Below are 24,043 nucleotides of genomic sequence, written 5' to 3'. Positions count from 1 at the left end.
GCTGTAAAGCAAAGGGAGCTCTATAAAAGGCAGTGAAGTTTTTCTGATTTTGTGCAAGCGGGAATAGAGCAGTATTTTAGTCTAGTCCACAGAATGCACACACCAATCAGCTTGTCGCCTCCTCCTTGCTCTGGGAGCATCTTCTATTTCTTTTTATTCACCTACTAACAGAAATACCTAAAGGGAATTCTCTCAATCGCACTCAAAATACTCTTTGCGTATTTGGATTTTAAGCTACAAGCCTAACTAGATTTGTTTTTTCCTTCTTCTGTAAGTACATGGCTTAGTTCACATCCAAACATTAGCTAGGACACAAAAAGTTCACCCTTCAACTCTCTGGTTTCCACTCCAGCGATGAATTTACAACCTCAGCTAACGTCCAGACACTCTAACCAGCTAAGCACTGGTGCTATTCCAGTTCAAAAAATGCACTTACTGAATAGCAAGGGGAAATCAGCATTAAATTAATGTGAAAGTAAAACATGCCCTATTTCCATGAGCCCAGGAAGTACCACATGGCATTTATGTGCTTTAAATGCATTAAATTACCTGCCTGGTAGGGTATAATGAGAGTTAAGAATTAACCTTGTCCTACAGATACCAGAAGAGGGGCACAGAAGCACAGTAACTTTTCAGACTAGCAAGTGAAATAAAAAGCCTCTCCTTGCCTTTCCTTACTTCTACCCCAACCCATCCTCCACCTCCAGAGCCCTTCACTCCAAGCTTCAGGCTCAGGGCTCCTATGACTTATACTGAGCCCTATCCAATTGTCTTCCAAAAATTTCTGACCTGAAAATTTGAAGATGGGACTGATTCTGAGTTTCTGTGGGTGTGCGATTCACACAAAGGTCATTCTGCTGTCAAACCTTCAACCAGCAAGTTGCTGAGATACCACTTCATGATTAACTTAGTTTTATGGCATTGACGGCTTAAATCATTTTAGCAGCAGGGTCTTAATCCAAACCCCTCCTCCTTCCCCCTCCAAAACCAGGATTTTCTCCTTCCAGCTGAAATACCACATCAGAATTTAATACCAGGTTCCTGACTGCAGCAAACTGCACAGACCAACCAAATGTGCTCAGAGCCAGCATGAAATAAATCTTAAAGCAGAAAATCCTCATTTGAAGGTCAACCTTTTCTAAGAATGCGATGGAAAGTCACAAAAAAGATACTTTGTTTTCTCTCCCCTACCCTGAGAAAGAATAAAAGGAAGTTAACTGAGAAGCATACAAAAATAAGGTTTACACTGGCTGGCCAAGACTCTTTTCTTTGAATTTTCCTTGTAGTTCCAACAACCCGATTGACTTAATTCGTATGAGATTATCTATATCCAACTCTCCCCTTCCCTTATCCTCTCTGAGGGTAGGTAAATGCAATAGGATCAAGGCACAGTTGTTGCTTTATAAAATAAGAACCAGGTTTGTTAATTAATTCCCTCGTAAACACCAGTCTATCAGATTTTGCATTTGCTGTGAACTTTCAGAGGAATTCCGAGGTTTAAATGGGTGTTCTCGGTCATTTCAGATATTCTACTACAATTTCAGTGCCCTCTCAGCCTGCAGTGATTGATCCAAGTCAATAACTTGGATTCATTCTGGTGTTCATACATCATATGAAGCATAATTAGCAAAAAGCCTATTACAATGGGATTTGTCTTTAATGACAAAAGTAAGAGCTTTAGCCAGCCTATGATCACAGAATTATGTAATATCAGGCTGTCGGGGACCATCAAAATACAGCTAATACCCAAAGCCAGGATCCTCCCTTTATACCTAAGCTGCTCCTGCCAGATGTTTAGCTAATTTGCTTTTAGGAAATGACTGAATGACCCTGACTTCAATTTAAGTCCATTACCTCTTGTAATAGCCACAGCAGACACAAAGATCAGTTTATTCCTTTCACCTCTGCAGTGATATTTGACATATTTCAACAGTTATCTGCCTTCCACCAAGCTACCTATAACCCAAACCGACTCTGAGACTTTCCTAGCTGACCATGTCTTCTGGGCTTCTGACCATTCCCGTTCTACTGTGGCCCCTTCCCTTGTGTGACAGTTTTCCTGACGAGATTGCTCCAAAATTGGTACCTTACACCATTACTTGAAGCTTCCTAAAGCCAAGTTTAATGAACAGATTAAACAAAGGCTTCTTTTATTTGATATCTGAAATAAGCGTAGGAACTTTATGCTTCTGAAGTCTCATGTTTTTATGAAAAAAAAAAAAAAAAAAAGAAAAAAAAAAAGACTAGCACCAAAGGAGGAAAGCACTTAATCATACACTCAAGCCAGTCTTTACTGAGTAAAGCACTCTTGGCACACTCATGAAATCCATGTGCATTAAGGAGATGCTCAAGTGCTTTGCTGACCACCAGTTCCTCCCTGCACAGGGAATATAGTGCATTGGGGACAGTCACTCACCAAAGCCCACCGTACTTACAAACCATGGCAATCTCTCAGAGAAGAATGGCAGATAAAATAAGCCATTCTTCTCTGATTTAGAGCCGCTTTTTCCTTCCACACTGGGTGTAATGGAATTGAAAGATCTAAACCGAATGTAACACTCAAAACGCCACCTCTGCCTTCCTCTCAGTAACAATACTGGGACAAAAAACAACCAGTCCCAAGAGAACACAGCGACCAACGACAGGAACAGTTCACCTTTTCATTTTTACAACCTATTAAATAGGCAATACAGTACTTCATTTTCCTGCTATATAATAGCAATAATCATTTTTGAGCCTGGCACATCCTGACAGCTAACGATAGGTCAGATTAAAAGGCCAAACCTTGAGCTCATCCAAAGCAATCAAAAACTTCCCAGTAAAGCCTGATCTGGAGGTCAACATCGCTCTAAGGTACCTCATGGATAACTTATGATGGGTACAGCGCAGTTAACTTTATAAATGGCAAACTGTGTACACATCCCACTCAGGAAGCTAATTAGGTCAAATTTAGACAAATAGAGTGATTTTTGTGAAAGACACAGGAGGCACTGGCATAAGTGGACTTTCCTCCGAACTGATCCTGCATTAAAAACGCTCCAGTGCAAAAAGCACCCCTGACCTGAGCTGCATCGAGCACAGGCACTGCCAGCCTCAGTGCTGTGCCACAGCCCTGTCACTCAGCTGTGCAGGATTAGCCTGGATCTACAGAAAGCATTTCCAAGCGAGGAAGGAAATAATCAAACTAGAATAAATCTGGAGTTTAAACTCTCCAACCTGAATTTAATAAAATGAGCTGCACATGGACAAGGAAGGGATAACTGCACAGTACTCTGCAGCATGTCTTCTCTCTGGCACTGCCTCTGTAGGTGATTCTTTACATTCCTAATTCCTGCCCACACCCCGCCTCGCAATGTACCTGCCATGCAAGACGGAACTGAATTCCCAAATACTGTGGTACACGTTCCACTGAGGGGAAATAGCATTAGAGTGCTGCCTGGCGAGACGAAAACACTCCTGAAAATATCTTAAAGGGTTGCACCATGTCCTAAATAAATCTGAACAACTCCCACTCATTTCAGCCCTAAGCAAATAAGGATTTAGAGAAAACACTTCTGAAAAACAACTCATTGGGAGAATATGGGGGAGTCTGACAGCACTTGGTGCTTATGAGAAGCACTGGCCAGAGCTGCCCTAGCAATGAACCGCAGTGCTTCATCTTTTCCTCATCACATGCTGCCTCTCCTGAGGAAACCTGTAAACTCAACAGTGAATGATCCTACAGGTAGGATCAGACCAAATCCAGCTAAAGCCATGAAATGACAATCCTATTTTTTTTTCACTCATGTATTATTGGTATCATATAAATTATACATTAAGCACATTATAAAACCTTGACTTGAGAAGCACCTTCAACTTGCTTAGAGAGATCAATACGCCTTATTAGTACAAACAAGTAACTAAATTATTGTGACTGCTGTTGATGGATTTTATTCTGGTCAAAACTTATTTTCATTTCAATCTGGTATGAATGCTAACTTTAATGACAGAGCTATAGTAAAACGGTAAGATTTCATTAACGCTTATGTTTCATGGCTGGGAGGATGATCAGCAGCTAAGTTAGGGAACCCCTCTCCCATGACACTGATTCTCCTCTAAAAAAGTGGATTAATTATAAGGGTATCCATCCTTGATCCCTTAATGAAACATCAGGTCAAAAAGCTGACCAAACCCATTATGGCAAACATTTCTTTATCTTTAGCAACATGGCCTCAACAGGACTACAAACTGACAAACTGGAAGCTAAAGATAAAACTACATAGTGTCAGAGCCTGTTTTTTGGTGGCAAGAACTACACTGGATTTAAAGGGTAAGTGAGTTAACATCTCATTCACCAAAGTTTTAAAAAGAATAAAAACCAAGAGAGAGAATCTTGAAGGGATCTGGAACATTCTTATTCATTTCTGGTTTGTTTAGACTTGCTTAAAAATGCCCCAATTTGATAAGAATTTGTGGTTTGAAATACTCAACAAAATAAAGGTTTAAAAGGATTTTTTAAATATAAATCTTTTCTCACTTACATATTTACCCTTCAGTTCTGTGGCTGCCTGTTGGTAAGATGGCATCATTCTCTTACAAACACCACACCCTGATAAAAAAAGAAATTGTGTAAGTAATAAGCCAACAGTTCTATTCAGACTTCTACAGGATCTATGTTCCAAAGCATATGAAACTACATTTTTTTATATATACAAAAAAATTTAAAACTAAATTCCTTATGTATTTAACTTAATAATTATTAGATTATTAGTTTATAAGGTTGTTATTTCTTGTTACATACAGCTATTTTTGCATGTTTTCATGCTATTAATTTTCATACTGAATTCTCATCCCAGTTTTGGAAAGAGTAACACCACCTTATATTCCTCAGGGTCCGAGCTAAGCCCAGAGGGGAACATAAGATGAAACTCACATTTCAAAAGTCAACGGAAGATGTCATGCTTGTGAACTCAAACAAAAAGCTCTGTGCATTTCTGGTCTTTAAGGGAGAGGGGGAGGTAATTCAGATTCATCCCAGCTTAACAAGTCTTTGAAATTCATTTGAGACACATTTCCTAAACACATTAAACAGACATCAAAAGTTAAACAGTGCTCTGTTAATTGAGAAGACATAACTCAGAAGAAGCAATAGCCCTTGAAGGATACAATAACTTTACATGATGAGGAAAATACAAATGGCGAGTGAGGAAGACTACCAACGTATGGCAGGAACATGCTAAGAGCTGTTTGATGATGCTCTGGAGTGCTAAGCAGATTAGCATTAAATCACCTTGTAAGCACCAGGTTTCACCCCTGCCAAGTAAAATATGTGCATGCACATGGGAAGGGGAGGGAGGGCAGACAGCATGAAAGGAAGGAAGTTGCAGCCAAGCACTTCAGACACTTTTTGTGGAAACTCTTGGGTCCACTGTGTAACAGCAGTCAATATTTTTATTCTGGTGAAGAGACAAGAGCTGTGGAAGTATCTTCCAGAAAGGAGGAACAGATTATGCAGCCACTGATTTAGGATCACATCAGCATGCCTGGGAAGAATGAACAACATCCTTTAATCAGAGGAAAGAGAGCTCTTGTTTCTGCGGTCTTTCCACCTTTGATCTCTCTGCTGAAATTGCCAGTGAGGTTGTTAAATTAGTGCTGGTCAAAAAGACAATTTCTTGGTGGGCACGGACCACTCATTTGAGGCTCACTGAGATCTTGCAGCTTCATCCAAACCACTGGACAGACATCAAAGGACATGAGTTGTTAACACTATCTTCTGAATCCTCTGTTTCTACTCCCTTCAGCAGCCTCAGGCTCCGAATTCTCCCAGCTATTGATCTCCCTCTCTTCCCCTCTTCAACCTCTTACTGCTCCCTGGACTCCCTTCTGGAGCACAGGCACATACCAGCCTCCTCCACTCCTCCATCACCCGCATAGTCCTTCTGTTCCCAGCTCTGCTGCTGCCAAACCCACTTCAGTCTAACCTCTCCTGCCCACACATTTCTGGGTTATACTGTTCAGGACACTATCAAGCCACATATATCCCTATACAGGGATAAAAGGGTAACCTCGAAAAAACTCATTTTCTTCTGTTCTTTCCTCTTGTATTTTGTCTCAAAAGGGGGGGCTTAATCAAACACATATTAGTTTTTTCACTAGTTAACACCTCCCTTTTTAAAGCCTCATTTTCAATTATGCTATGAACAGCTCCTTTTTGTTGCCAAATCCAGACTGCCTCCTGCAGGAGTCTTCTTTGACAGAGTTAACTACAAATAAATCTGAATGCCCATAAGTATACCTAATTTTTCACATTTAGTGCTGTCTGACTTTACAATATAGGTCTGAAAGTACAGTGAATGGTCTCCAAATGGCACGTAATATCTTTTAAGGAAAGCATGCCTTTACTCTGAGCCGTTTTACCCAGGCTAAGCATTCCTGAAATATTAAAGAAACTATATTTAAGTTCGCAGTTGCTTTCATCTCCCTCTGCACTGCTATGTAATGAAAGAGCCCATTTCCTATGAATCTGCCACAATGAATCTAAAGCCCCTGCTTCCAAAAAGCAGAGAAATAACGTTGCTGCCTTCCTTGTAGTTTCCCAGACAAAGAGTCTGATGTCCTCTTGTGCCAAAGACCTCCCTGAGTCACCCCTCACAAGTAAAGAAAAGCAGAATTTCCTTTAGTGACCAGACTCGATTTGCTGCTCCCACTTATGAAAGTAACACCTGTATGTAACCACTAACTTCAGCTGCCCAAAGCCAGTATTTTAATGCCACTGTTGGATGTGTTCTGTCTCCAGTAACAGCAGTAAGAAAAAATTGAAAAATTGGACAAGAACCAAGTCAGAAGGTCTCGTGTGTTAAATAAAAGATGAGGGAGTTAAGAATTGCAAAATCAGAGGGGAGGAAAAGAATCTTACAAGTAGGCTTCCTTCACAGCAGTTTAGAAAGCGGCAAAAGCACTACAGCACTGAAAACTAGCAGGTGTTTTGCCACTTCAAAAGAAGAGAAACTGGAAGGAGGAGGGTTTCTGGGGGAACGGTTCAAAGAGAACGAAGGGTTAGATAAGGCACATTTCAGGAAGAGACTCAGTTGTGGAAAACAATTATTCATGTTACAGGTAAACTGTGAAAGTACTTTGCAGCTGAACTCTCCCCGAAGGGGCAATTTACAGGCAGAGCAGGCGTATCGTCTCCCACTGATACCAAGGCGGCAGCAGCGACTGGGAACAACCACACGCCTTGCCAGGCCACACAGCACCATCCTGCTGCAGAGTCTGAAGACATGGAGCTGCAACTAATTGAATTAAAGGAAAAAACATTCTTAGTCATGCATCAAACTAAGTCTTGGGCAATTCTGGCCATCTCGGCAGTACTCAGATGAGATGAAAAAGGTAGAATGCCATTTCAGGCAGTAATTACAAGAGAAAATACACTGAGAAACAACAGATAATGCTGCCATGGGACATAGTTTTAAAGAGAATCAGCCAGCAAATTGCTAATGGTGCCTAACATCAATTTCCCTATCAGGGCAGCATTGGGAGGCTTTTCTAGCTCAGGTCACGCTTTCATTCCTGTCTCATGGCTCCTCTGTTTTCCAGCTGGGCAACAACTCCAGTGGAACTCTATCTTGTTTTGAAGAGGTGGAAAGCCTCTCACATAGCAGTCACCAGGAAATACAAAAAAAGGTTGTAAATCTGCAAAATTAAGGAACAAGTGGCCAATGCAATGACAAGATAGCAGCAATACAAAGTCAAGGTCACAAAAGAAATGCAATGACTCCAATGTGCTGTTCTCTCTCCTTCCTGCCCCTGCCATGAAATCCCACTTCAAGTTACTCCTGCCAGTGTGGGTAGGAACACCCAAGGTGCCTTCTGGATGAAGTACAAAAGATATTCCTGCTCCTGACCACTGCACTGTTCCCTCTGCCTGCAGTTAAGAAGAACAAATACATTTGTTTTTTTCAACTGCATGGTCTCCAGAGATCTTCTGCTTGTGTGGAACCAGCTTGTCTTATGCTATGGTCCAAACTGCAAAAGTAAAACCCATGTGCAATACCCATTTGCACTTACAGCTCTGTACAGGTCAGCGGGCTAGGCGCTCTCAGACAGATGTATTAACACTTATGCACTCAGCATACAGTGTTTCTGTCTTGTACAACACAAATCTAGAAAGGACAACAGGTAAAGACATTACAGAAAGCAGCTGCTTAAAAGAACTACGAGCAAGAGTCATCATCATCACAAGAGAAAGAGCCTAGACTAGGATACAAGCAATGGACAACTAGGGAAAAAATGAGGACAAACAGGCAGAACAACACAAGGAGTTGAATGATAAAGATGAGACAAGATGGTATGAGTGAAGAACAGGTGAGGCTTCTCCTCAGACTTGGACAACTCTTGGAGAAGGGAGAAAGAGGTGACAGGACGTGCTGAGTTACTTACATGGGGCATAGAACATCATCAGAAGGGGTTTGTCTTCCTTCTTCAGAAGCCTTCTCAATTCCTAGTGAATGAAGCAAAGAAAATAAAAACTAACTTATACCCAAGGACACCTCTTATTACTTGTGTTACAACTTTAAAAAGTTTATATATGTATTCGTAGAATACAGGTTCATTTATCTGAGGGAAGAGGGGTCATCTTTCCTAAAAAGACGACTTGAGTTTCTTCTCCTTGTTCAATTTTAACTTGAAGGAAGATGGAAAGATTTATTATAGATTCGAGTATCTGCTAAATATCCTAGATCAGTATCTTCACTGTCGAGATGTGGAAGTTGCATGGCTTGGTTTATTCTTACTGCAGAATCTCTGACTAGAAACATTTTCTTCCCTGACCTATCCAAAAAGCCATACTCTAATTCAAAAAGTCAGACTCAATAATAAACAAACCAAGTTCAGTTTTCACACTATGAAACCCTGTCAGAGCTATGAGAAGCCATGAGAACAGATTTTTCAGTACCAGCATGACAGAGAAACCAGATGAAGTTTTCAAATTGCATGCAATCCTTGGAAGGCTTGTAATAGAGTACAGAGGGTGAATATTAAAAATTAATCTTCCTATAAAAACTGAATGTCAAAATAATTGTTTCTAATATTAAAAATGAAAGATAGAAAATTGAAAAGGCCCTTTATGAAATACCAGCTAGAGTCCAATCAATTAAAGTTTTAAAAATCTATAGACTAGAAAACTAATACAAAAGACCAAGCTGATTATATTAGAGAGAATATAATGGGTAGCTCTGTGGTGGCACTAGTTTTTTAAGGTAGTTTCATCATATTTGCTGCTTTCCCACCTAACAGCAAGAGGACAGCTACTGTACAAGGTTAAATCACTGAAGATCTGGATCCTGTTCCTTCCTTCTCCAGACTTCCTGAGACAACTTCAGGTACCTGAGGGAACCCAAGGTTTAACCACAACCTGTAGTTTTAAGAGCAGTATTTTACCTCCTACTTGCATCCTGCAATGATTGCATCTTGCAAGGTGCTACACTTTCCCGAGACAAACAGGTCTCTTCTTCCACACCATCCATAATGCTTTGATACTTGCCGTGTAGCTGGCAGACTGATATCATGACCACAAGTAGGGGAGAGGAAGGCAGGAAGCAGGGAATTTTACTCTCTAGTTATCACAGTCCACAAACTGTCAAGTCACTTAAAACAGTTTGAGTGCTTTAAACTTCCCTTACAAAGAAAGGAAATAAAGATGTTTCATTAAGTGTTAACATAAACATACACACTCCCTTCATCCCATATATTTATAAAACATGTAGAACATCTATCCAGCTAACGTACCTTTTCACTATCAACATGCACAACATCTTTGGCTTCAGGATCCTCCTCCCACAGTGGAGCACCTTCTGGATCCTTGAGAAAGGCCACCATAGACTGCAACAAACAGGGGAAAAAAGCTTTTAAAGTAAAATGAATGGAAACCATGAGATATTCAATCTCAATTCCATGCTGTCATGCAAACTCCATCCAATTAGTGCCTTTGCTTTCTGCTCACGCACTGATCTGCTTCAATGCAGATGAACACATATCTCCTATTACAGAACCAAGTGATACACGGGTGTGCACCTTCCCCATAACTGATATCCCAACTCATCAGTTACCACTATAAAACAGTGGGGAAGTAGACCAGCAAGCAGACAGTAGCTTCAAGGATCCTTCAGAGAGCTCTTTCAATGCTACCAGATCTGCAATACTTCCACAGCTATTCCTTGATTTAGCAGGAAAAATATATCTTTATGTAGAAGTCAAGTTCCCATGCCCTTCACCATATCTGAGTAACCTTCAAATCCAATAGGACTAGTTGGAGGGCACACTGATACTTGCTGTGAGGAAAAGCAATGAAAAGCAGATCAAACTGCTTATTTGGTTAAAGGAAAAATAATCCACCAATAGTTCCCTCTATGACCCATCTACCTAGAAACTGCACTCAATGGATTTTTAAGTAGGAGAGTAAGAAGCAAATGTGACAAGAGAATTGGAAAATACAAGACCCTATGACTCTACAGTTCCCATATTCAATAAGCTAAGTACATGTGGACACACACTTCAAAACTGCTTTACCCAACTGACACGCAACCAACAATCCATTTCAGCAGACCACAGTTATTCTCTTTATAAGGAAACACTCTCTGATGGTTCAGATTTCAGCCTGAGCCTGAGGGAAACTTCAGTCCTCCAAAGTCAATGAGATTCCACTAGAGTTACACTGCTGCCCATTTCCAGCTGTACATAGAAGCACAGGCTTGATCACTATTATCTTAGATGTTTGTGCTCTAAGAAACATAATACTTGGTATTCTGTGTTCATTCACCACTCAGACTGATCCCGTTTCTTTGTGGCATTGCTTGTAGGTATGTGTCCACTCCCAGAGAGGATCTCTGCCAGACCAGTAACATAGTGAGGTCTCCGAAGAGCTTACTTCAATGTAAGAGTGAGTGGATGAACTTACTTGGTGTGAACTTACTTGGAGTTGGAACAAAGAAAAGCTTCGTTAAAGCCTTTTTCAGCCCATGGGATATTTTGCCAAAGTAGCAGATGACTGAAGAGCAGAACTGAGTATATACTAACACATGCCAAGAGCAACCGCTTAAAGCCTGGGTTTGCACTCCACCTTCTGAAGACCAGGTTAGCAGCATGCCTGGTGACACATGCTGCTGAAACAGTCCAAAACATCTTTGTCACCTCATTGCCTTTGGTAGGGCTGCTTTGGTACAATATCCCAACAGCTTATCAACATATAGTGGAGTTCAGCTCATTTTCCTGCATCTCATTTGGTATTGCAAGGCCCAGGAGGATTCAGAGCTTACTGTAGGATCCATTTATTGCATTTATGTTTCTGTCTACTTGCACAGCTAATATAGAAGAGATTTGTCTTATCACAAGAGGCAGCATGTATTAGTCACTAGACAGCAAGCCAAAGCACTTAATGTACACAGTAAGAAGACCTAAGGGGTGAGGTAGTAGTGTTGGGACCACAAACACTTCAAGGAGAAGTTTGTTTTAATATGGTATTAACAGAGAAAGGAGTTAGTTAGGAAAAATAAAGATTTATAATGGAGTTACAGTCGTAAAAAGCTCTAAAACTAGAGGTATTAACATCCCAAATTATGTTCTAAGAACACAACAATATATGGGGAAAGGAGAGAAGAGGACAAAACAGCGGAGATGTTCTACATTTACGAGAGCTACATCAAGTTCTGCTAGCTCTCAATCTGCACGGACCTCAACTATACACTGGAGGGGAGGAGAGAGGGGTCAACATTTTAAAGGGCTAATGAGTGCAACTGACTCTGCTAATTTCAAGAATTCCTGTGTGCCAAGTTCAGTCATGTAGAAACAGATGTGGTTAGAGGATGGGGGATTAAAGAGATTTAATTCATCCAGCCTCTCCCTCTCAGCCAAGACAGAAAAAAATTAGATGTGTAATGTCTTCTGGCAGGAGCAGATAACACGTTGCCTTCCACTCATTACTCCATGTGGTGAAGAGAACTTTCTGTGTGCCTTTAAATAGGAAAGAATCCCCCCTTATCAAACCACACCACTTTCTAATCACAGAAAGCAGTGGTCCCCAGGCTGCCAGGTTAGAGACCAGAGCAAGGTTCAGGCCACAGCAACACCCACATTGAAAAATCACCTTCGCTCCTGTTCTGCCATGATGTGGTCAGGACCTGCTTTGACTCCATGGCACTGACAGAGCCACACTGGGCTGTAACTTGCTGCCCAAACACCTGCGACAGCTTTGAACCTTCAACATCGATTCAGCAGAACACAGGACATGGCTTCATCCAGTCTGTGCTGCTAAAAGCAAGTTTTAACAGTGCAATAGCAAGCTACCATATATGGACCTAGATTTTAACCTGGGAAAAAATATATATACACAGAAACACATCCCTGTACTTTTCACTCCTTTGAAGTATAATGCAGTAGAGATACCTCCCTTGATTTCACACACACACACACTCCTTACAACAGCAAACTTGCAATGGATTTAGAGTTTAGAAAAGGACCAATTTATTGGGTTAGTCTATTCCCTTTGCTAGTACTGAGAAGATCTGTACTTTAATGAGTTTTCTCCATTTTAGAAGGAGGGTAAAACTGTCCCTGTACTTTATCCTCCAGAAAAGACTTCATCATATACTAAACATAGCCTGGATACTGGCCTTACAGCACTATCAAGGATTAGGACATGGTGTGGCTAAAGCAGTGTATGAATAGATGCATTGGTTAAGATCAAAGACTGATCTAAGCTTACGTCTCCAACAGCAGCTGACTACATATACTTGGGGAAAAACCATACTAGTACCATTCTTATACAGCACACACTGGTATATGCTCTCAATTTCTGGCAAAAACTAAGTTTATTTTCTCTGCACCAGCTGGACTTCTGTGCTTGCTATCAATGGATCTATCCTTTATGACTGACTATCTAAAACTGGTTTTAAGACTCTTAAATTCTTGGTTTTCACAACATCTAGCTACAAGTTCCACAATTATTTTTTTTAAAACATTGCAGTTATTTGTTTCAAATCAGCTGTCCCAAAATGACACTGTTTCTACCCAAATTTGGAGAAAAAAAAAAAAAACAGGTAATCATTCCCTTTTTAAGCTACTCACAGTTATACAAATATCTATCATAATCTCCTCCAGTTGCCATTTTTTCCAAGCCCAAGAATCTTCACGTAAATGTTCAAGCCATCTATACATCTGATCATCCTCACTGCCCTTTTACAGCACTTCTACACCTTTCACTTCATGGGGCAACCAGAACCATATACAAGACACAAGATGAAGGAACCCAACGGACTCAGACGATAGAATAACATATCCTCTTCCATTCTTTGTTCCTGTCCTAATCATTTGACTTTTAAAAACAGTTAAGCATAGGACCGATATTTTCCAGCCAACTGCTTGAAAATTACCTGACTGGTAATTCAAAACCCATTACAATAGCTTGCATTACTCCAGGATAGTTGGAGCTGCGTCCTTTCTTTCCCTCTCATATTCATTACCCTGCAAGTTCCTACTTTCATATTAATAAGCCACTTCATATACTGTGAGAACCTAAGCCCTTCTGCAAAGAGTTGGAAATACTTTTTTTAAAATTATTCCTAATAATTTTGCATCCCCAAACTTTGTAATCTTGCAGTCCATCTCCTTTTACCAGATACTCCAAACAGCTAAGATCCTAACACAGGTCTCAGCAGCGGGAGGTTCTGACTGCTAACAAAATTCCCTCCACTGTGAGCACTGAGCTATCCTTTAGTCCTCATTTTTCTAACAGTAAATCCACAAGGGCATCTCTGCTAATTACGTAAGGATTTAGTGACTTTAAGAAATGAAAAGCTTTTCTTAAAAACCCAAGTACACTATCAGCTGGATCAACCACATCTATGAAATTGCCGATTACTTCAGAAGAATCCTTTTACAGTTCTCCAGAGCCGTGTCCATCATTCTCCAAAATGTCATACATATATTAATATGTCTACTGGATGCCTGGAAAGAAGATTCAAGTTTTATTGCCACAAGCTTGCTGAATGATGTGAAACAAATCCTTTAATCTCCCTGTTCTTCAGTGTGCCCACCTGTCCATAAAATGGGTATGATACCCTACATAATTGTGTTGCTCTGCTGCTTGCTGTTTGTAACATACTGGGACACTCCTGACAAACACAGCTGAGAGAGACAAAGAAAGGTCATTGCCTCAACAGAAGAAAATAGGGTGAAGAAGTGGTATTGAGGGAGAAATACAGAAGATATTCAGGAAGTTGTGAGCAGCAGAACAAGTAAACACTCAGCTGACTTCTTTGACCACTGCACAGCTCTGATGCACTCTCCAACCTGTAAATCATTAGCAGCTGGTTTCACAGGGACAGTTAAATTAAGAAAGACTAGAGCTCCTAGAGGGAGGAAGCTTCAAAACTTCTCCATCCACACTAGAATCGCACAACCCTGTCCACGGGATACCGTTCCTTCCTCCCAGCAGGCAGGGCAAGAGCGAAGTGGGAAACGCTCATCACAAAACAGCAAATGAAGGAATAAATGGTATGGTTCCTGTTGTGCTATGATTGCCTCGCAGCCCAACACTCCCTGGGGCTCTGCAGGTGCTTTCCCGTTGATCTGATCCGTAAGGAAGAGTCACAGCACTAATTCCTGGTTGCAGCACTTTATGGAGGACAGGAAAGACATTTCATGCACTGTTCAAATCATCCGAATTTAGGCAACTAACAAGTCTCCCTCACCCCATCACCCACCAAGAATTAAAAATAAGATTCACCAGGCACATTTCCTCACTAAGTGCAGGAGCCTCAGGCACTTGCTGACCAGGCTGGGTATCTAACATTGCCCTTCCTAGTGCCAGGCAAGACTTCTACTGCAGCAGATGGGAAGATACACAGGTGTAGCCTCCCCAGCTCACGTGAATCTTGCATGACAACCCCAAGAGCAGGCTGAATGGATGATTCAAGCCAGGGTGTGCTTCCAAGACAGTCCCCCCATCAGCTACCCCACAACAACTCTGGCTGTAAAAGGAAGGTCCAGAGCAAGCACGCCTAGGAACAGCCACTCTGACAGAGTCGGGTTCATGCAGCAGCTCTCACAGGCTTTCCTCCATCCCAGGCCAAACTCGTGAACAAGCCAGAAAGGGGAAGAAAATGTAATAATGTCAGCCTGGGATGGTGTCATCAAACCTCCACAAGACCAACGATGGTGCAGAGACAGGTTTGCTGAAGGAGGAAGTGAAATGGGAACTGGGCATCAGAGCTGGCCAGAATTAATTTCCGGAAGCCAAATCATTGCAGGGCTGGAGCCTCATGTGAGGATACACCCAGTGCTTCAATAGGGCTTTGCAGAGGAAGGTGGCACACTTTCGCCCTGCTTACTGTGCTTTCAGTCCACAATCATCAAGATCTACACATTTGTTCCACATTTCACATCTTCTATTGCCCTCACAGAACTTTGCTGTCTGTTGCTTTGTGTCAAGGCTTGCAGGAGAATAAGGAAGGTCATTTTATCCCTCTTGCACTCAGGGCACATCCATAGGAACTGTGGTTCCGTAATCTGATAAAAGATAAGGCCACTCAGCTCTCTGTAAAGTTTATAAACACATGACCTAAAAACCCCAGAGAACTCCTTATCAAAAAGCAGCATCAGCTAATACTTCTAGTTATACTATCGCTGTAATGAAAACAAGAAAATATGTATTTGTTACCAGTCTGCAAGTTAACTCACAATTTACATTACAGTTCAACAGGTTCAATCTTTTTAATAATACACAATTTTTCTGGATCTGTGGTTGGCAGACACATACACACACAAAAACCTTAGGTCATTCCGACAGCTGTTTATGAAGAATAACCCCCTCCCTTTCATGCCTTCAGCATGAAAAAGTACCAACACCTGTTTTTAATCCACAAATAACTCCCCTGTATCTAGCAAGACCAAAAGAACAATAATCAAATATTTAAATTTACCTTCAATGTGACCGCTCTGTTATATTCAGTATGAAATGCACCATCCCTGTTGAATAAGGAGTGGGAAATAGTGTTAACTTACAGCAACGTTGGTGGAAATCATACAGCTGCTCTCCCTCACTTCTCACTAACCAGAATAACATTATCCTATTGAAGTCATGGAACCAAGTAGAATTTACAGTACAGTAATTTAAGGGGGGAAAAAAAGAGTAATGAAAAAGGGAGGGTGCAAAACACAGTGTAAAGCAAACAGGTTTCTAGTAAATAATTTCCTCTCCAACACTTCAGCAAGAATATTTACTAAGGCATGATCTTTGGAGATGGGAGATGCAGCTGCTTGGAGTCTCTTACACTTAACAGTACTCCCACTTTTATTATTTCCAGGAAGAAAATCTCTTGCTGTCTCACTACACTTGCCTTTCTCCACTTACTTTACAAAGCACTATTTTAAATGAGAAAAGTAAGCTCAGAGAGGTGAAGTGACTTGCCCAAGGCACATGCCAGCAGGCACAGGACAAAGAAAGTAAGAGAGCTCAAATCTCAGGCATCAGCCCTGGGGACTGGGTTAGTTTTAGCCCATTGGGCATCTCTCCCAGACCCCCTTTGTGCTTTTAGTGTACTCTATTCAACAGCAGTACAAATTTATCTCAACTTCTGTCACAACACATGCTTGAAAGCTGAAGAAACAGCAATCAATTTCACATGTCAAAGGATAAAAAATAAGAAGTCTTCATACTGCAGCAGTATGGAGCTGCAAAGAAAACAAATGGTCCTAACAGGGGCATCAACAATTAGGAACTATAAAACCCAGCCCAGCACTCACTTATAATGGAGTAATTCCACTCCTTTCTCCTTTGAATTAGGATCTACTTTCATCTTCTTGCATAATTTTCGGCTTTCAGTATCACTGCAAAAAACATATATTGGAAGAAAAATGGTTACAAGAAAGGCAATCAAATGCATTCAGGTTTGAACTCTCATTGGTGTGCTTCCTCATCAGCAATTAGTTGCAACTAACAGTAATTTGGAAGCTGTTCAGTTAAGTTTGTGGGACAAGCATTGTGGAAAGCTGCATTAGCCAATTTAATTTCCCTGTTTGCTTGGTCAGGACACAGTGAACTGTGTTAAGACCACATTCCAAAGCCAGGCCCTAACCAGTAGAAAAGCAGCCCATTCTAGCATGCCCAAGTACCTCAGTAGACTTTCTGATCAGAGGATTAACATAAAATTTAGGAAGTAAAGTTTCCAAGAACTTGCTACTGTTAGGATGGTGGTCAAAGAGCACTGTCTGTGAAAAGATTCAAAGAGAAAGAGCAGGACAGCTTTTATATCTGGCAGAAGATAACTCAAAACCAAAAAGAAGTATCTTGATGGTATCTCCAAGCCCAGACCACAAGGGGCTAGTCTTAAAAAGGTCCTTCAGAAAACAAAAAACAATTCAAATTTTGTAACCCCAAGCCCAGCAACCCCATTCACTCTACATTTGAGGGATGTGTCCTGGAGCCACACCTGGCAAGTGAAGGTAAAGACCATCTGCCACAGCTCCAGAAGAAGGAGGCATATAACAGCACACAGACCTGCTGGAGGTAATTTTCAAACTGAGCAAGAGTGAATCACTTCCAGCACCAGATTAGGCAGAGCTGAAGAACAGAGAAGGGTCATGGGAGAAAACCACATACACATTTGCTTAGGCAGGCAGGTAAAGGGTCTTCATGGTCTAACTGTCATCCTAAACAATGTAGAAGTGAAGCTATAAGGACATTTCAAGCTGAAGTGAATATGAAGTCAGTCAAAAGACCTGGGGAAATGAGTGAAACAGTACAAAGAAAAGAGGATGATTCACACTGACTATTCCTCGCATTGACAAACAGCAAGATTAAAAAGCCTGGAAACTTGTTCCCAGCAGAGGACAATTTGTACCTTTTACATAGATAAATCAATTTAGAAAATGAAAACACTGAAAACCCGTCATGTTTAAACTGATTAGAGACACCGAGATGCAAAGGTTGCAAGAGCCCCACCAAATCCAATGCTGCTGCCAGCACTGGTGCTAATTCTTCCAATGTTCTCCAGCTGCTTTTCTGCAAGTGTGAGGAACAACAAACAGTAAGTTTGCAGCGTGCTGCAGATCAGAGCACACCTTTGTGGAGACATCCCAAATGCTTATTGCAGATGGAAATGAGGAAGGCAGTGCTATGGACACATGCATTAAAATCAGAATATTATGCTGAAGACAGAAATGATCATTTTAAGGAACTAACAAAGCACGCAACTAGCTTACCAGGAAGGAGCGCCTGCAATCCCATTTGTATAGAAGCACGTTTATCTTAAGAATCGTACTAAATTCATGTCAGTTCCACATTTTGACATCATAGCCAAAGCTAGTCACTGTAACCTGTAAACGCTTTCTTTGCTTCTCCAGGAGGCTGGGAATCTGAGCCTGAGAAGACAGTTATTTTCCTGTTGTCTGCCGCATCTTTGTTTTCCCCAGACAGCAGTGGAAGGTGGAGCTAAAACATGTAATCTGTTCACTGAATAACATGAACATCTCTCCTCTTAACAAAGCTACGTTACAAAACAAAGAGCCGGGATTTGGAGTTTTGCCGAAAAGCTGGTTTGCCACGTGGGATTTGTACAGAAAGTCTGTGGCAACATCAAACCTAGGGACCAAAAATATCCTGTCTTCTCTCACCTGCAGTCCTTCAACAGTCCCATGAGCTAAATCTAAGCAACTCGAAGGTCAGGGAATCTCAGGAGGAGGCATCAGTTTCAGATCATCCTCCCACCTTACCCCTGACAGACAGAGAGGTGCAGAGGAGCCCTTGCAGCCCTGCTGGAGGTGACTGCCAGACAGCTAACTAAAGTCAGCCTGCACCACAGTCAACATTTGTAGATGCTCTTCTAGACACTCACAAATGTCTCCAGGATGCACATATATTTGTGGCTATCTCAGCCTTGCCAAGACAAATATTAGGTGGTTGACGTGAACAAGTGTAATGCTGAAACCTACCTCCAGCAACAAGGTCTGTCAAGCTCCAACAAGCGCAGACAATTGTTCTAGCGTCAGTTGAGAACCAAAATGGGTATCAAGACAATTCTATTGCCAGTTCTGCCACCAATTTGGTGCAACTTCAAACCATGGGGGGAAAAAAAGTGCAATTGTTCCTTAGGCATCATTTAGAAATCTGGTTACTATCTTAGAAAAGTTCTGCAAGGTTTATAGCTGAGAAAGGCAACAAAACATTACTACTGAGATGTACCTGTGTGCAAGCAGCTAGCAAATCCTACCACTCCAACTCCTACCAATTCATTTTCTGTTTGCATGAGTTCTATTAAAAAAAAGATATAGATAAGAACAGCTGTTTCATTGGAAGGAAACGGGATCTCAGCCTGCCCTGCTTTTGGGATTGCTCCATTTGTAGAGACTCACAGAGCTGCTTGAATGCACATCCATTATCACAGGAAAGAAAGCAGCAGCTTGCTCCAGTGTGTCTCTTACCATTTAGCAGGCAGATTCTCCGCAGCGCTGCATTGGGAGTTTAGTCTGTTTATGCAAGCTATCTGCATTGATGCAAGGGATGGAAGAGGAGCAAATTCCCAGAATAGGAAGTGTCTAAATATGTATCAGTAATTTTTTCATGCATCAGTGCAGATTTTTGCACATGCCAGACCCACCAACTCAGATGCTATACTAATGATTGTTTGGAAAAAGCAGAAAAAGACATGTACATAAATAGCAGAAATGGACTCATTCTGCTTTCCTTCTGCTTTCACTTACAGTCAGACAAAAAATAACCTGCAAAGAGCAACCTGCTCTGATATCACTTGGTAATGACCATTATCCTCAATAAGAGTAAATATAAAAACAGACACAGTCTCTGCTCTGAGATTTGTTTCTTTTGGATCTCAGCCAACAGCCTCTCTGAAGATGAGCTCCTCAACCCTCACATGGGAGAGGGTAATTAGGGCTCCAGTTCTTACAATTTAATTATACCACTTGAAAAGGCAGTGTAAAAGTTTGTTATAAAGACAAGGGTGGGGGGGATGACGACATAAAAACCCCTAAACCTAAAAAGCCAGAAACCACCCCAAAATTCAGCACTCTACCATCCAGGCCAGGACACTCCAGATAAGACACCAGGCTCAGGAAATACATCCATGGAAAATCACCCAAAACATCAACACATTTGCAATACCACAAAGGACCTTGCCAACAGCTATGGGGTAATAAGACCAAACCTTAAGTGGCACAATAGCACTGCTTTCTTCCACTCCCACAGGCTTGTTCCCCACACTCCCCCTGCCCACGAAACCAGACTGGGGCTACAAAACACTCCTTTGCTGGAGAAGTGAAGACATATGGCAGCTTGTTAAAAAGAACGATAAAATTAAAGATCTAAGTTGATCTAAGTAAGTAAGAAATCTAAATAACAACACAGACAGTGTGCATCATAGGAATATTTCACCCCTTTCCACTCACATCCCCATCTCCTCTACTGGGAGGCAGTTCTGTCATTAGGGGTTACGGTGGAGCTGCCAGGAAGCCCGACTGGAGTGCTCCCTGTAAACCTCTGGGGTCCCTTGTCAGCATTAGCATGCACGAATAATCACTTTGCACATGCAGCCAGCTGTTATCGGGGCCAGGGGAGGACGAGGGGCTTGTGAAGGAGATCTGACCTCCTTTGGCTCACCACCAGTGAAGCCAGCACCTGAAGCGGATGTGCCACAGGTGCTCCTCAGGAATAGTATGGGATGTTCTGCCTGTGCAGGGCTGCCCACAGGCCCAGGAGCTCATGATCATAAGGGCAGAGAAGCAGTCTGAGATACTGATGGCAGTCCCCAGTGGTAGGAGCAACCCCAAGAAAGGCTTTTGCAGCAATGTGTCAAGGTAATTTGGAGAGAGAAAGAACAGAGGACAAAGCTAGACAGAAGGAACACAAAATAAGATCCAGGAGTTTGGCTGCAGTAAGCCCACACTGGTTTCTAAAGACAAACCTAGTCCAAGCTGGATGGATCCAGAGTAAGAAGTGGTGCAGAAGTGGCTGTGCAAAACCTCCTCAGGGCAAACTGAAATACTGTCCTGGCAGGTCCTGAAGGCAGCAGGGTAAGATCGAACTTCAGCACCATCACCTCTCCTGAGCGCAAGATCTTCTGCAGCTCCCTAATTATTTCTGTTATCACATAGTGCTGCCCATTGGCTTCTCATCAAGAAGGGAAAACTGCCTTACAACCACATCAGCCTCTGGGGAGGAAGGATCTGGAACGACTGTCAAATCCCCTCTTAGGAAATGACAAAAATGTCATCCAGAAAAGCTCACATGTCCAGTTGCCAACGTAATAGCAGCACGCACATGTACTGCGTGGCCACACCACTTCGATGCCACAGTGCTGGCATCTACTAACACTTTGCAACTTGCATCAGCTAACACAAGACAGACTTGACTCAGCCTTCTTTTGCATCCATACCTACAGTGTTCCCAGGCATGAGAAAAGTAAATAATGACAGCACCAATTTAAGTAACCAGGTCAGTAAATCTGCCTGCACAAAAACTATCTCGCTCCTCTATCAGCTTATCACATAACCACATGTGAACCACAGACCTCACAATCTGTAAACAGACTTTATCTCTTCTATCTGTACATCTCTGTCTGTAACAGGGCTCAGCAATCCACATAAATTACGCTTCAGAAGTCCTTTATACCACAGTTGTGCCTGTAGAACCTAACACAGCGGAGGCTCTGTTGCATCAGTGGCTGTACAGACAAACACTGTCACTGTCCCAACAGCTGGAAGAGACAAGACTGAGCAGGTAAGGAGGAGGAACGGGCTCTGAGAGCCAGGCAATATGGCAGAGCAGAAACACGACTGCCTACAAAGCAAGCCTCCAACACTGGAAAAAGCTTTAGAAGGTACCAGTCAAACCTGTCATCTTGTTACCAACACACTCTCTCATTATTATCTCTGTTGTTGAATTGCTTTCATTCTTCTATGTTATGGTGAAAATCAATGTACAGAAAACAAGTCTAGTCATACCTTCAGGGAAGCAAAACTGCAATTTCAGACCAGTCCTCAGAAATGAATTATCCAACAGGGTTTCCGAGCCCAATGTGCAGCCTTTGCGATGCCCTCTGGCTACCTTCCAGAGAATACCCTCTCCAGACAACAGACTGAGGAACATCCTGAGAAAACATGGAGTTGAGATCCTGCCAAACAACTAATTGAGCTTGTGACCCAAAAAAAGCAGCAAAAGGGGTGTCAATGCCAGACAATTCCTCAAGCCACCTAAAAATAAAAACCACATTTGCACTTGCAAACCTAATCTGAAAGAGGAAGTCATTAACAGTCAGTTGTAGTTAGATGTCCTCTTAGGAGGTTTTGAAATAAAAAAATGCAATTCATGAGCCATTGTTGGGCACAATATGGGATTTTGACTATGCTCCTTGCAGTCATCAATCCCACCCTCCAACAAGGACTGTGTGATCCATTTACACTACGGTAGCTTATGTACTTTGCTGACCAAATGAAAACAGACCGACCCCTGCAAAACTCCCCTCCCCTCCAACTGCGGGCATTGCCTCCCCATCATCCACATGCCTTCCTCCCAGCCCAGGGTGGCAGCTGCCACAACTACTGCTGCTGATAGTATGTCACATCTGTAAGGCTCCTCATATTCTCTAATGATCCCAGACCTTTCTGTATCACTCTCATGAGATAGATCTGAAATCAGAAAAGGAAAAAAAAAAAAAAAATCACATCTCAAACCATCAGCCTAGCTTGCAAGAGCACTTCTCCAAAGAGCTGTGCTAAGCAGCAGCTGGATGGTAATAGCTTACATCTACTCAAATAGAAAGCCCATACACAGCTCTCTGTGCAGACAGGCACTTTGATACTATGCTCCTGAGTGGGGTTTAAGAACCTGCAGACACCAAAATAGGAACAGGACCCAGGAGAGACGGATGCAGAAGTAATCAGCACAGGAAGCTTAAAACACAAGATTTGTCTTTGAAAAGAAAGCAACATTTTGCCACCGTTCTAGGTTCCTAATGGAAATTATCTTATAAAAGAAGTAACAATAGCAACAGGTTTCCATAGCACAGAAGAAATGAGCCACTCACACTATGCAGCAGATGAAAAGCTTCAATCTTTTAAGGGATGGGGGAGCATGAAAACCAAAACCAGAAAACGTGCTGCTGGAAAGAATTAAAGATTAGGATTCGTAAACTGACAGGACAGTCTCATCTGAATTTAGGGCCTGATTTCCCCTCCTAGAATGCAGCAAAAAGCCTTCCTGTGGTCCATGAGGCGATTGCAGCCTCTGCTCCAAACGCTCTCCTGGAACGTGCCAGGAATGCAAACAGAGTAATCCATGTGCTGCAGAGACCCAGCACCACTCGTCACCCAATACAAACAACTCCCTGTGTCCAACAGTCAATTAGAGAGGCCAGGAATCTATAGGAATGAAATTAAAAAGAAGTATTTTTTGAAAATTAAAACCCATAAGATTAATTCTCACTGCAAGCAAAAGCGAGCCAAAGAGCAGAAAGAAACCCAAGACAAAAAGGTAACAGGTATCGTCAAGCAAAAACGATTAAGGGAAAAAATTATAAGCCTGTAGAAAGTCAAGAGGTTATAATGAATGGCACTTTCCATGGAGATATAAATTAGTAAGAGGCACTCAGCAGCCCACGTACCTGCACTGAAATAAGGTGAACAGATTCCAGAGGCCTCCAGAAGCTTTGCAGGAGCTTCTAGCAACGCCAAAGACTTGAACCCTTTTTGCAAAGCAGCAGCTTTCCTCATCAGACCCATCCAGATCTCCTCTAACCCACACAACCCGGTACAAGCAGACACTGTCCTAACCTGGGACACAAGAAGACTGCTGCTCTACTTTGAGTTCACACCAAGATCCCCACGAAAGTAGGTTTTGAATGTATCACCCACAGGCACACAGACTGCGGCACATCGTACCATTCCCTTGGCGCCTGTTTTATGACCTTTACCTGCACTATGGGCCTGGAGAAGATGCCAGAGGATGTTTTAAATGAAGTACTGAATGCAGGAAATGGAAGTGACTTTACATTAAATC

General features: G+C 42.0%; 1 protein-coding gene across 1 annotated transcript in view; it reads right to left on the bottom strand.

Annotated features, from left to right (window-relative positions):
* PDIA5 (protein disulfide isomerase family A member 5) overlaps window positions 1–24,043 on the bottom strand; it is a gene marked incomplete at both ends in the record, with an annotated part of 39,075 nt that overhangs the window by 4,950 nt on the left and 10,082 nt on the right. Inside the window, 5 exons of the mRNA XM_010175368.1 lie at window positions 4,521–4,588; window positions 8,422–8,482; window positions 9,769–9,861; window positions 15,957–16,002; window positions 16,780–16,863. Of these exons, the coding sequence (XP_010173670.1) occupies window positions 4,521–4,588; window positions 8,422–8,482; window positions 9,769–9,861; window positions 15,957–16,002; window positions 16,780–16,863 (352 nt within the window). The remainder of the gene's footprint in view (window positions 1–4,520; window positions 4,589–8,421; window positions 8,483–9,768; window positions 9,862–15,956; window positions 16,003–16,779; window positions 16,864–24,043) is intronic.

The sequence above is a fragment of the Antrostomus carolinensis genome, unplaced genomic scaffold (assembly GCF_000700745.2).
Source record: "Antrostomus carolinensis isolate BGI_N321 unplaced genomic scaffold, ASM70074v2 scaffold15919, whole genome shotgun sequence".
In the NCBI taxonomy this organism is placed as follows: domain Eukaryota; kingdom Metazoa; phylum Chordata; class Aves; order Caprimulgiformes; family Caprimulgidae; genus Antrostomus; species Antrostomus carolinensis.
Note: the sequence above shows the minus strand (reverse complement) of the source record. Positions and strands in the feature narration are given on the sequence as shown.